This window comes from Ochotona curzoniae, unplaced genomic scaffold (genome assembly GCF_017591425.1).
Source record: "Ochotona curzoniae isolate NIBS_2020 unplaced genomic scaffold, NIBS_Ocur_1.0 scaffold_1037, whole genome shotgun sequence".
NCBI classification, from domain to species: domain Eukaryota; kingdom Metazoa; phylum Chordata; class Mammalia; order Lagomorpha; family Ochotonidae; genus Ochotona; species Ochotona curzoniae.
Window position 1 is genome coordinate 20,968,963 of NW_024467083.1, and position 14,761 is coordinate 20,983,723.

Here is a 14,761-nt window from a genome sequence, read left to right on the forward strand (position 1 = left end):
AGTTCAAGTCCTGGAAGCTTTACTTCCAGTTAAACTCCATGCTAACACACCTAGAAAAAGCAGCAGAGGAGGCTAAAGTGCTTGGGATGCTGAAACCATGTGGGAGAATCTGGATGGAGCTCCCGACTCTGGCCCAGCCAGCCTTGACAATTTGGGGAACAAGCCAAAGGATGGAAGATTGTCTTAAAAATTCTGTCTTTCAAATGCAGTAATTTGGTTTTTATTTTATATTTTATGTAGGATGATACTGAGTATGTGAAATATTTCCATATAAATTAATCTTGTGATTTCACAGAATTACAGACTGTCATAGTTTATGAAGTACATGCTTAAATATTCAGTATTTGAAATTTCAAGCCAAGGGTGGACCTCAAAATGTGTTTATTCTTAAATGTTTCCTAAAAGGGGAAAATAAAGCAGGCAAAGTAGTTCTCTCAAAAATACACATACCTTCTTTTTGTTTTTAAAGATTTGTTATATTTATTTGAAAGGCAGAGTGACAGAATGAAGGAGAGGGAGAGATTTCTTCCATGCGCTGGTTCATGTCCCAAATGGTCACAATGACTGGGGCTAGCTAGACCAGACCAAGCCAGGAGCCGGGAGCACCATGCAGGGCATCCCATGTGGGTGGCAGAGGCCCAAGTACTTGAGCCAAATGCCACTCTGCCTTCCTGTGCACACTGACCAAGAGGTTGATCAGAACTGAAGCAGTGGGCCTGGTGCAATAGTGTAGTGATTGAAATCCTAGTCTTGAATGCACCGGGATCCCATATGGGCGCCGGTTCTAATCCCAGGAGCCCTGTTTCCCATCCAGCTCCCTGCCTGGGGCCTGGGAAAGCAGTCGAGGATGGCCCAGAACTTTGGGACCCCACACCCATGTGTGGGAGACCTGGAGGAAGCTCCAGCTTCCTGGCTTCGGATTGGCTCAGCTCCAGCCGTTGAGGCTGCCTGGGGAGTGAATCATCAGACGGAAGATCTTCCTCTCTGTCTCTCCTCTTCTCTGTATATCTGATCTGATTTTCCAATAAAAATAAATAAATCTTAAAAAAGAAAAAAAAAAGAAGAAGTGAAGCATCTGGTGTTGTGGCGTAGTCGATAAAGCAACCTGCAGCAATGCCAGCATCCCATATGGACTATAGTTTGAGTCCTGGCTATCTCAATTTTGATCTAGCTCCCTAAAATGCCTGGGAAAGCAGCAAAAGACAGCCCAAGGCCTCAGGCCCCTGCAACCATGTGGGAGACCCAGAAGCAGCTCCTAGATCCTGGGTCCTGGCTTCAGAGAGCCCAGCTCCGGCAATTGTACCTATGCAGGAGACTCCAAAGAAGGTTTGGGCTCCTGGCTTCACCGTAGCCCATCCCAGCAGCTGGGACCATTTGGGGAGTGAGCCAGCAGATGAAAGATATTTGTCTGTCTCCATCTCTGATGTTTTGCTTTTTAAGCAAATAAATAAATTTTTAAAAACACAGATATTGTGAATTCAGATTTTAAGTTTTAAAAACAAAAACACTACAATAGTTGGAAAAGTAATGAAGACTCTTAAGGTACTTGTTAGAATAAAAACAAAACTCATTTAGTAAAAATTTTGTCATGGTTAATGGTAGCAAACTGCCTTTTAGTTATTTCAGGAACGACAGTGCTAATTAGTTATTAATAAAAATAGAGGAGTACAGGCTTATGATGGATGAACTCAGAAATGTGCTAGTTATTTCCCTAACTGGGTGAGGACAAAGAAGAAACTGTTTCCCCAAAGCAAGTGTCAGGTGCAATTAGCACAAGTGTCATCACTTACTTTTGATGCAAAAATGCAAACAGCTTTCAGCTCTTCAACAGCTGGTAATGACCCTCTGGTTTGTAGTCAGCCTAAGGAAACGCTGAGCACCTGCATTACTTCTGAATAACATTTTCAGCCATTTCTTTAAGCCACTATCAAAATCTGATTAGAGACCCTGGCAGATTGGGAGTTCAAGGATTGCAAACTGATTAGTCTCAGAAGCAGCATAATTAAATTATGCTTTCAACTACATATTGCTGTTGTAGGAGCTTCTATTATTATTGTCTCAGAAGGATTATAAACTTCTCAAAGGGAGGGGTCAGGATCAGCGTTCGCCATCATTTGTGACAGGTAGCCTGGCACTGAATATATTCATCAGGCTCATATACTGGCAATCTAAGGTTGAGTCACTTACTGTTGAAATGCAGAATCCTTATGTGGCTAAAAAAGAGCTGCAAGTAAGGGGCGGAAACTGTAGCACACTAGCTGCTGCTCCAGACACTGGATTCACACAGTGGAATCCTATTCTGTGCAGCCAATACAGATTCCCCCGACAAACAAAATACACTGTTTCCCACTAAAGCCCTGTGGAAGGCAGCAAATAACTCAAGTATTTGGGCCCCTGCCACCCATGGAGGAGAACAAGATGGAGGGCTCTGGCTTCTGGCCCTGGCTGGTCTTAACCTGGTTGCTATGGGCATCTGGCGAGTGAGCCAGAGGATGGAAAATCTCTCTATCTCTCAGTCCCACCTCTGTTTCAAATATTAAGACACACACATATATATAAAAGCTACATGCGGGAATAATCTGAGATATTAAATTGTCGCCAAACCCAAGATTGTAGAAGTAAAATCTTGGTTAGATCAGCAACATGACACCTTTTATTTTTTTTAAAGGACACTATCAATCTCAGTAAATAAATACACTTGACTTTAGAATTCCTCATGAATAAGTACATGGTAGTTCTGACATTTGACTATTAAATTGTGGTTTGGTGCTCAAAGGTAAAATAAACATTACTTTCAAAGATTTATTTATTTGAATGGCCGGTGAGGAAAGCGAGGATAGAAATCGTCCAGCTGCGGGTTCACTCCTGTAACAGGGCCGGGCCAGGCTCAAATCAAGAGCCAGAAATTCCACCCTGGTCTCCCATAAGGATGGCAAGAGCCCAAATAACCACCTGCTGTGCCAGCCCGTAAAAGGTGCTTTAAGTGATGATAAGTAAGCAATTTACTCTCTACATTTTCTTCATAACATGCCAAAGACAACATTAAGGAAAGGAATTACAAGACTTAAATGTTTTTAGGACTCATGACATTAAGGAAAAAGGAAGAGGCTCAATTCAGTTCAATTCTAACACCATAAAAATATTTTACGTGAGACCTTAAATTATTCCATGTCAAGTTAGCCCAATTTATTTTAATTCTTCCAACCCTAATTTTAATTTGTTTACATTGCAAAAGTCTAGCCTAGGGTAACAAGCAAAACCAGTTGTGTTTATCCTTTTCGTGAGTTTTAAAAACGGGCATCATTTTGTATCCCGGCTGCTCCACTTCTGATCCAATTCCCTGCTTGTGGTCTGAGAAACAAGCAGAAAATGGCCCAAAGCTTTGGGACCCTGTACCAGGTGGGGGACCTGGAAGAAGCTCCTGACTCTTGGATTGGCTGTTGTAGTCATTTGGGGAGTGAACCAGAGGATGGAAGATTTCTCCTTTTCTCTCAATTTACCTTTCCAATAAAAATAAATAAATCTTTAATAATAATAATAGAAACAAGAAGTTGGAGCAACAAGACTTTAAGAAAAAAACATTTCAGAACATCTCACTGAATAACACATTAAATAAATAAACCGGTATCTGCAGGGGCTCTGACTGCCTTGTGAAAATCAGGAGCAGGCCAAGGTGGGTACTTACCGCCCCCATACATGACTGCCAGCATGATGGAGGATATCCAAGACACCTCACTGGTGCTGGCATGGAAGATCCCTTCAATCTCTTTGAAGAAGACAGTAATAGATTTGGCAAATGCATAAGAGAAGCCGATGGAAATGAAGGCTCCGACGACCACGGCCCACCCCCAGCCTCCATCTGGCGGGGTGTAACCAACAGGTCCTCCAACCGCTGGCGGCATTTCAAGTGCGGATAGGTTCCAATCTGCAGTTCAAATCCAAATATCTAAAGGAGATGGAAATGGGGGGAAAAAACGGTATGTCAACAATGAAGCACTTCTACAAAACTCTCTTGTATAGTAAGAAATACCTCACAATTGAGTCTTTCTAAGACCTCAGAAGTTTCCTAACAGATACGAAGGCCTATCATCACCCTCACAAGCTTCTCCCTCACACTGAGTTCATGCTACTGGGGTATCTGGGGGACGGTCAATATCTGCTTGGTGGCAATCGCCACACAGACCAGTGACTTGAGGCTTACAGTTTGGAACTTTCAGTATCCCCCACCAACCTCTAGGAGAGGGTGAGTGGAGGCCAAGCTCTATAAGAACTCAGCTTATTCCCATTTTCAACATAAACCCTTAAACAAAAAGAGCTTCCTGGTCGGTGACTGTATCCACCGGCATCCCCCACTCCGCTTGAACAGAGAGACACCTAAGCTCAGGACACTCTACCCTTTCTTTAGACAGTTGCTGCCTGTCACCAAGTCCTTTACAACAACAGAATAAATCTAAATGTTTGACTGAGTTCTAGCAAAGGCAACAGTTCAGTGCGAGAGAGATCAGTCAGAAGTTCACGTGACAACCTACTGTTGCTGACTGCAATTCCCAGCTGTGTGGTCTGATTCTACTACCTCTGCTAGCTAGGACCAGAACTCAACTGAATTACTGGAAGTCAGCTAGATTGTTCCCCCCAAGTGTGCGGCACACACGTCTGTATCCATGTGCTTCCGGGTTCTGGTCTCAGGGGACCCTGCATCCGGTCCCAGAAGGCTTCTGCTTCTGGACTGTGAGGCGATATGACTGTCCAAATGAGGACAGGGCTGCTGTTTTTCCCTCAAGTAAAGGAACCACTGCTCAAACAGAGACATTCTCAGGCACAATCTGAGTCATGGCATTGCTCACCATTTTTTAGCTTAAAGGAAAACAGCTCTCACCATTTAGGCAATCATAACTGAAATGACGTCTTTTCTATAAATGTAATCTTTGTACCTCAAATACACTTCTTGTTTTAGCAGTTAATTCCGTTAATCCTCAAATTGCTATAGACAACGAAAGGATTCATTTGACCAACCTACTTGCAAAGTTCACGAATACATGCCCTATGAATATTTCAGGTTTTAATAAAGCATTTGTAAGTTTTTCCTCCTTTCCCAAAATTCCTCAGGGATTTTCTTTTCTTACTCAAGGCTTACTGATAACGGAGGTAGGTACCCAACTTACTAGGTAAGTAGCAGCCTGCAAAACTGAAGCTCATTCTGAACACACAAGATTTTTTTCACTTAATGGGCTGGAAAATTATCTCAGAAAAGCTTCCTCTTAGTGTTTCCATCAAAGGTGTTCTCCCCACTAAAAGAAAAGCAAACTCCCAAACAGCTAATCAATCCAGTCATACTCACCAATTGATGGCAAAAGACAGAGGTTTTAAATTTTAAAGAATCCCTTTACCTTGAAGTTACCTAGTACTAACAACCAGCCTGATTTAGGACATGAAGCTTCCTCAGGGATCAGCAGCAACTCACTCCTAACTACCACCGTGCTCTTTGCACGAAAACAAAGCATAGCGTCTTAATGATAGTAGTCAATTCTTAAACCTTTCCAATTCTCAACACTTCAAATACAACTTAGGATGTACAATTTTATGGGAACAGGAAGAAACGGTCCCACACAGAACGCCTTCCTGAAAGCAAGGATGTGCTCAATATTTTTTCTTAGTGCTGCAGAAGTGTTAGCTAGTACATGCAGGAAAGAAAAGTTATAGGCAGAGAAACTGGAAAGGAAGAAGTGAAACTGGCTTTATTCACAGATGATAGGAATCTATAAACAAAACCTCAAAGGGACATGCAACAAAGGGACTATAATGACAGTTTAGGTAGATCTCAGAATATAAAATTAAGAAACAAAAACAAGCCACATTCCTATTGACCGACGACAGGCAACTTCAAGGTGAAAAATTTTTTAAATATTTTATTTTAGATGAGGTTTACACAGTTGATTAGGGTAGGAAGGGTCAAGGGCTAGTCAAAGGTGGGTGAAATCACTGTCTCCCTATTTTCCTTCTTGCTGTATCTGGGGGAAGAGGGGAGATAAAGGGAGAAGTCACCCCAGCCTCCAAACTGCTTCAGTACCAGGGGGTGCAGAATGGCCACTCAATGTCATCCTAGGGTCCCTGCTGCGGCTATCTAAAAGTGACAATCAAATCTGGAAGAAAAAAAAAAAAAAAAACTAGATAGACTATCCTCAAGGAGTAAGACTCAGTATTTATTAGTATTTAAAATAAGCACATAAGGCACCAACTGCTAAAACAAGATTTATATAAAATATATACCTGACATAAGGCATAACCACAACTCAATAGCAAATAGACAATCCAATTTAAAAGTGGTCAAAACACGAAGATATTTCACCAAAGATATATTGATAAACAAATGAAAAGATGCTCCAAATTGTTGGTCACTTACTAAACGCAGATAGAGGGGCCAGCTTTGCAGCTTAAATCCCTAAGCCACAACCAACAGGAGTGCTGCCTTTTAAATAAACAAATGAAGAAATAAATCTTTTTAAAAGATGCACACTGGAAAAAGTAGTAGATACTGATATGTACTCTCTAAAATTAAGACCAACAGTAGCAAAAGTTCATGAGTACATGAAACAAATCAAACTTAAACATAGCTGGTAGAAAAGCAAAATGAAATTCACAATTTCTTCTAAAGTCATGCATATGTTTAACAGAGCTGGCCATTGCAGGCCTAGCTATTACCTAGAAGAATGAAGACATACATTTTCACAAAGACTCACAGGATTAACCTTCTAGTAGTATAATTTGTAACAGCCCCCAAACAGAGAACTACTCATTGTTCATCAACAAGTGAATGGAGAAACAGCAGTACAGCTAGCTGTACACTAAGGGAATATTATCCAGCAATAAAAAGGAACAAATGATTGATGTGGGCTACAGCATGGATGCATTGTTACAGCATTATGGGACCTGAAAAACAGGCAGGAGCCCACTTTCTAAATGGTTACATTTGAATTCTAGAAAGGGCCAAGTCCTGTTAGTGGGAAACAGCCTATCCGCCAGCCAGGGTCAGGCAGAGCAGACTGACTGCCAAGGGTCATGCGAGAGCGTCTTGGGGGTGAGAACGCTTTATTATCGTGACAGTAGCAGTAATCAGCCACCAAACCATACATATAACGTGGTGAATTTTACTGAATATATATAATATATGTAATACCTCAATAAAGCTAATCTAAAGAAAACAAGTTCAAGGACAACGGCAAGGGGGAAATGTATTTAGTGTCGCAAAGACAACACAAAAGGTGGGACTCAAAGTTGGACCATTTGGTGTGCTCAAAATATCACATCATATCCCAGATGTGTACAACTACATGTCACTCAGTTAAAAACAAAGAACTAAAAATTAGCCAGGATTCAGGCAAGAACATCATTTTGAAGCAATGAGGAAAAGGAATAGAATGGGAGGATCTAACACTTATCAGAAGAGCAGAGAAGAGGCAATTTTGCAAACTAAGGAAACTATAGATTTGACAAACCTTATGAATCCTCATAAGAAACAAAGACAAACCTAATTAAAAATCAACTATTGACAAAATATATCATATGACTAGCAAAAATCATGCTGACAAAACATTCAGCAATTCTGATGCCAACTAGGACTCAAATATTGCTTTTTCCCATTCCCTTTCCATTCTGAGACTGTAGCTGGCATTTAGCTACTCTTTTGCTCCCTTTCTGCTTTCCATACTTTTGTTTCTTTGTAATTCTTTATGAATGCATGTTTTCCATTCATTGGAAATAATCCACTTTGTAGGCCAGGCCTCATTTGTAAGCCCATCAAATCAAATAGATTTCCTTCCAACAAAACCACACTTCAGGGCATGGTGTGACAGCCTAGTGGCTAAATTAACACTTAGCATGCTTCAGGATTCCATGTGGGTGCCAGTTCGTGTCCAACTTCCCATCTAACTTCCTGGTTGTGGCCTGGGAAGGTGGTAGATAGAGGATGACTCAAAGCCACCCTTTGTATCTCCTCTCTAAACAGTTGCCTTTCTAATGGAAATAAATCCTTAAACAAACACACACCACAAGTCATTTTAAATAAAATAAACGTGTTAATAGAACATTGGCTTTTTTTTAAAAGATTTATTTATTTTTATTGCAAAGTCAGATATACAGAGAGGAGGAAGAGAGAAAGGAAGATCTTCTGCCCGATGATTCACTCCCCAAGTGGCCACAGAGGCTGGAGCTGAGCCAATCTGAAGCCAGGATCCTGGAGCTTCCTCCAGGTCTCCCACACGGGTGCAGGGTCCCAAGGCCTTGGGCCATCCTCAACTGCTTTCCCAGGCTATAATGAGGGAGCTGGATGGGAAGTGGAGCTGCCAGGATTAGAACCGGCGCCCATATGGGATCCCAGGTGTGCAAGGCGAGAACTTTAACCACTATGCTATTGTGCTGGGCCCGAGCATTGGGATTTTTAAAAATTTATTTTGTGCTTATTTGAAAGGCAGAGTTGCAGAAAGACACACGGATATCTTCCATCCGCTGGTTCATTCCCCAAGTAGCCATAATGATTGAAGCTGACCTGAAGCCAGGAGCCAGGAACCTCCTCCAAGTCTCCCACACAGGTACAGGGTCATCCTCCACTGCTTTCCCAGGCCACAAGCAGGGAACTGGAAGGGAAGTGGAGCAGCGGGGATATGAACTGGCACCATATGTCTATGGTGGCTATGCAGGTAGACGCTTAGCCTACACTACAGCACAGGGCTAGCCCCTAACCACAGGAATTTTAAAAATTTTCATTCTAACTTACAGCAGAGAAGGCAGGCGTTTGTAGTTTAGAGGCAATAAAGTCATAACTCCACAAATGTTTGTAACCTAACTTCTCTTTGGATGTCTGCCATGGTACTCAGTCTAGGACCATGTACCCTGGAATACTCCCTTCCCGTGAGGATCTAGATTTTTATTACATAGGGCAGTAAATCACGGTAAGAAACAGGATGGGTCACAGTTACAGCTTCCTTTAGTTGGGGAGGGGGAGAGAGAGAGGGCTTTGGATAAAGTAAAAGAAACAAAAAAAAATCTCAGAATTCTTATGAAATGTTATTTTTAGTTCAGGCTACATCTGATTCAAGTATGCAGTTAAGTGTCTTAAAAATGCAACCCAATTGAAAAATTAAAGACTTCTGCCCTATGGCATTGAAAACAGAACACTTGAAGAAATTTAATCCCCCCCCCAAAAAAAACCTACTAAAAAGATTAATTCACCTCAGGGATATTTACATACACAGAATGACAGCCACATAGAGACTGCAGAGCTGTTTAGCACATCAAGCTCTGACAGGAACAGCTAATACGTGCTGGACGTGATTAAACTTTGAGCTTAGCTGCCAGCTATGATTTGTCGTTCCAATTAAAGCAGCTACAATTTTTAGTCACTGAGACTTGCCTCATCAAGTTAATAATACCATATTCCATAGTACCAACATTAAGCTTACAACTTTCAAGAGGCCTGCACAAAAGATTCAGCAGGAACTTTAAAGAATGTAAGACACGAGTGTGACCAACATCATTAAAAAAAATAACATTAGAAGAAACTAAACACAGATTCAATACAGTTCTGCTACCCTGACAAAGTTGTCTCCACTAACTAAAAATTCTGATGGAATATAATCATCCCCCAATATTATGAATACCAGTATCTAAGCACATGAGCATTATTTCCTTCTAAATTGGCAAATCTTTGCTATCAAACAAAGACTCATTCCAGAAGCAAATTAGAAGACCAAGCTCTCTCACACAGTGAGCTCAGTCCTGTTGAAACAGGGACAGGACATTTATGCTTTGTATGCTAAAGTCCAGAAGCTAAAGGGACTAACTGCTAAAGATTTTAATCCTTACAGTGTGCACAGTGGCCTAACTATGAGCCTGGCTATTATGGCCTCAAAGTGATAGGGGCATTAAACAAAATAGCTGACAGGATGGTGAGAAAGTCCTTCTTACATTCCCCTGTAAAGGATGGCAGGAAACAACAACACCTCACTTTTCTTGGCAATAATGGGGGTGGGAATACCTTTCTAGATTGTTGGTCTGCCTTTCCCTTGCAGCTCTCAGGAATTGCACTGGGGTTAACTGGAAAGTCAAAGCTGTGCTTTCTCCTGCCCATGCCCTGGCCCCACTCCAGCACAGAAGGGTTACAAAAGCCCTCAGACACTACTCATTCTGTTCTCTGAGTTGACTTTCCCCATCAACATTTACAACAAAGCCACTGTCAATTCCTAAAATGACAGTGGCCAGATTGTGACTTAAAAAGAGACAGAAAGTATCTAAAAGTTAATAATTTTTTTTAAAGATTTATTATTTTCATTGCAAAGTCAGATATACAGAGAGGAGAAAAGACAGGAACATCTTCCATCTGATGATTCACTCCCCAAGTGACCGCAACGGCCAATCCAAAACCAGGAGCCTAGATCCTATTCCAGGTCTCCCACACAGGTGCAGGGTCCCAAGGCTTTTGGGCCATCCTCAACTGCTTTCCCAGGCTATAAGCAGGGAGCTGGATGGGAAGTGGAGCTGCTGGGATTAGACCCGGCGCCCATATGGGATCCTGGTGCATTCATGGCAAGGACTTTAGCCGCTAGGCCACTTGCCGGGCCCTAAAAGTTAACAATCTTAAGGGAAAAAAAAAGTTACTAAAGGCAAATTGCTTTGAGGTTTCACAAGTATACGAGACATTCAAACCCAAAAAGGACTTGCTCAAGGCACTGCTGAAGTTGCTAAGCTGCTGCTCTTTGTAGCTGGCCCTAATTCAAGTCCACGGCTTGCAGAATCACCTGCCTCAAATTAAGTTCCAAGATTCAAGGACTAAGAAGCCTCACCTTCTCTTCTGCTTTGAAACCAAGGAGTGAAGAAACAGAGCAAACAAAAAATCAAACAGAAAGCATGAATGAAAGTAGAATAAAACTACTAGACTTGGCTAACCAAATACTTAATGATTAGGCAATATAATTCTTTACTCAAACTACACAGAGAAACTAAAAAAGTATTGAAAAGCTCTCCCTAAACTTCCAACTCTCTGTGTAGCTACTTCAGGAAAATGCTAGCCACTATTTTAACAAACAGTTAAACAAGAGTGAGGGAATTGAGTTTGTGGAAAAATGGAACTTAAAAGGCAAGTTAATTTTGGTGTAAAAGCTTTCATTTTTGAAAGACAGAATGACTGAAAGAATCAAGGAGGGGGTGGAAGCAGACCTGTCATTGGCTATTTACTCCCCAAATGGACTCAAGGCAGATTTATAGAGAGCAGCAGAAAAAGAAATCCAGAAGCCAGGGGATTTTTTCTGGGTCTCATGTGTGCAGGGGCCCACCTTAGGCCATCTTTTACTTTGTTCGCAGGCTCACTGACAGAGAACTGGAGTGAAGTAGGGACTCTATAATCGGTGACCATGGAACATCAGCATCACAGACGTCAAGTTTTATCCATTTCACCACAGAACTGGTTCTGGATAGTTTCTTAAGTTTAACGGTTAATAATAAGGTAGAACCCAAGAATCCTGACAATCTTAAGCTCCTTGAAGGGATTCCACAAATGACACTTTGAGAATGGCTGTTTTTTTTAAACACTCTTCCAGCACCTGTAGCACAGTGCGTGGTATGTGATAGGCTTGTGATCTGATTAGCAGTAACTTTTTTTTAAATTGGAAAGTCAGATATACAGACAGGAGGGGTTGAGACAGGAAGATCTTCTGTCCTTTGATTTGCTCCCCAAGCAGTACCAATGGCTGGAGCTGAGCTGATCCAAACCCAGGGGCAGCCAGGAGCTTCTTCCAGGTCTCCCATGAGGGTGCAGGGTCTCAAGCCCTTGGGCTGTCCTCTACTGCTTTCCCAGGTAACAAGCAGGGAGTTGGATGGGAAGTAAAGCTGCCAGGATCAGAACCGGTGCATATGGGGTCCCAGCAGGTACAAGGTAAGGACTTGAGCCCGCGTTGGGCCCATGGCTGGTGTTTTTCAAACCATCATATTGAGGTACATCTTGTGGCATGTGAATGGGAATCTTACATGGGTGCTGATTCAAGTTCAAGCTACTCTACTTCTGATCCCTGTTTACTGAGTCTGGGAAAACAGTGGAAGATAGGCCCAAGTGCTTTGGGACAGCTGGAATTCCATTCTCCTTAGTTTCAGCCTGTCCAACCCTATCTCCCCTTTCTTCCTCTCCCAATTCTTTGGAGCCCTGCACCCAGGTGGGAGACTCAAATGAAGCTCCTAAGCTACTGGCCACTGCAGCCATTTGGGGAGTGAACTGGTAGATGGAAGATCTCTCTATTAATATTAACACTGATTAACCAAGTAAAATAAATAAATCTTAACAGTAAATAAGTCAGGGCCCATCGTGGTGACTTAGTAGCTAAGGTCCTTGTCTAACATGCACCAGGATCCCACCAGGGCACCGATTTGTGTCGCAGCTGCTCCACTTCCCATCCAGCTCCCCGCTTGTGGCTTGGGAAAGCAGTGGAGCATGGCCCAAAGCCTTGGGACTCTGCATTCACATGGGAGACCCACAAGAAGCTCCTGGCTCCTGGGTTTGAATTGGCTCAGCTCTGGCCATTGTACCCACTTGGAGAGTGAACTAGCAGATGAAAGCTCTTTTGCTGCTTCTTTCCTCTGCTCTGTAAATCTGACTTTCCAATAAAAATAAACAAACCTTTAGTTTAAAAAAGTCCAACAAAGGTGGCTGCCCTCAACCATACTGTGAACAAGAAGGGCGTACTCGGCTTCATGTACATGATCACGTTAAACGACACATAATGACATGGAGCACAGAGGGCATTTTCCTGACCTCTCAGCCCTTTCCCAAATGAGGCAGGATAGCAGGAAAGAGTGATGGAGAGTTTTCTGCAGCATAAGCAACTTGCAGACAGAGGACTAGCCAACTGAACCATTGGGCTAGACCCAACTTATTTCAGTGAATAAAAAAATGCATAAGAAAAGTTTAATTTTCAATTTGAAATTCCAACTATACCTCACTTAAGAAAATAGTATGTCCCAATAAAAGTAAATTTTCATAAGGATTTTCACTTTACTAGGTATTTATAAGTGCACAATTCCAATCAATTTACCTTGGGTTTTGTGCATTACACTACAAGAGGCTCCTACAATTGTCCATCCTATTTTTGCAGTTATTTTAGAAATGATGATTACAGTAGTACATTGAACTGATGAAGAGATCATATCTGCAAATGGACAAATTAGCAAGCTAATTAAAAAGTGACTGTATAAAAAAGTAATAATAATAAAAATAAATAAAAATGAAATTTTAAAGTGACTGTAAGTACACAATGTATGTATATATTCACTTATTCAATCCTCTATCACCATTCTAGCCAAAGTCATGTTCAATAATCTGAATCTGCAGCAAATACTCTTGCCTATTGTTGGACGACACTTTCCTGTCTTATGAATCCTGATCAGCCAATAAACCCGATTTCACACAGAAAGGGGGCTAGTGGTGGAAAACTCCCTCAGTCAAGTGCAAAAACTCTCAATTGTGGGTTCTACTTTCTTAACTGAGGATAAATTTAAAAATTTTTAAATTTTATCTCCCCCCACTATTAGTACAACATCTTTCAAAAGTTAAGTGTTTGGGTTTGTGGGTGGTAGTGCAGGTTTTACAGGCTAAAATACTTGGCCTGCCAGTGCTGCTATTCTATATGGGTGCCAGTTCTAGTCCCAGCTGCTCCCCCACTTCCAATCCAGCTCTCTGCTTATGGTGTAGAAAAGCACCAGAGGATGGCTCAAGTCCTGCGGGGGTGGGGGGGGAATGTAGGGCCTGCACCCCTGTGGAAGAACCAGCTGCTCCTGGCTTCTGATCAGCTCCAGCCCTTGAGGCCATGTAGGCAGGTGGAAGACATCTTTTTCTCTTTCTCCTTGTCTCTGTTTCATGTCACAGAGTGCCGGCCTGGGACTGGGTGCTCCGCTTTCAAACCAATTTCCTGCTGATGTGCCTGGGAAGGCAGCAGGAAGACCACCCCAGTCCTTGGATCCAGCCACCCACACGGGAGACCAGGATCTTGGCTTAGGCCTGTTTTTTTTTTTTTTTTTTTTTTAGCCATTTGTGGATAAAATCAGAAATCAGTGAATGGCAGCAAATCAGCAGCGCATGAAGATCTGTTTTTCTCTTGTGTGTCTCTGTTTCTATCACTTTGCCTCTCAAATAATTTTTTTAAAGTAAATGATCCATCTGTAGACTTACAAAATACATAATATTGGTATGTTAAATAATATGCATTTAAATTGAAAACAAGAATTTTCAAAATTAGAAATTTATATTTACTTTTTAAAGCCTGTTTTGCAAACTCTTAAGTACAAAAAAAAATACAGACATGCAGGTTATTAGAATTTTTAAAGTGCTACCTAGGAGTAATGAATTAGAATTAACTGCTGAGGAAAGGGGATCCGAGAGAACTTACTGAAGCAGTTAGGGAGAAGAGAGATTTTTCCCACTGCTCATTCACCAGGTGGCTGAAAGTCAGTGCTGGGCTGGCTGAAGCTAGGAACTTCATCCAGGTCTCCCAAGTGTGTGGAAGGCACCCACTGTCTCCTGCCTTCCCAGGCTGTTAGCTGGATTAGAAGTGGAGTAGCTATGCCATGCCACAACAGCCCCTAGAAACGCCCCCCCCCCCTTTTAAATGGTAAGCCTTACCAGATTATCTTCTCCTCCTCTTTCCTTTCTTCTGGTTTATAAGACAAGGCTTCTAGTAAATATGACACATGCTAATGATACAGCAATATCAAGAAAAAAAATGTA

General features: G+C 41.9%; 1 protein-coding gene across 2 annotated transcripts in view; it reads right to left on the reverse strand.

Moving 5' to 3' along the window:
• SLC16A1 (solute carrier family 16 member 1) overlaps positions 1 to 14,761 on the reverse strand; it is a 31,691-nt gene that overhangs the window by 10,292 nt on the left and 6,638 nt on the right. For both annotated transcript variants that reach the window (XM_040998999.1, XM_040999001.1), the window contains exon 2: positions 3,686 to 3,946. In XM_040998999.1, the coding sequence (XP_040854933.1) occupies positions 3,686 to 3,902 (217 nt within the window). In that variant the 5' untranslated portion in view covers positions 3,903 to 3,946. The remainder of the gene's footprint in view (positions 1 to 3,685; positions 3,947 to 14,761) is intronic.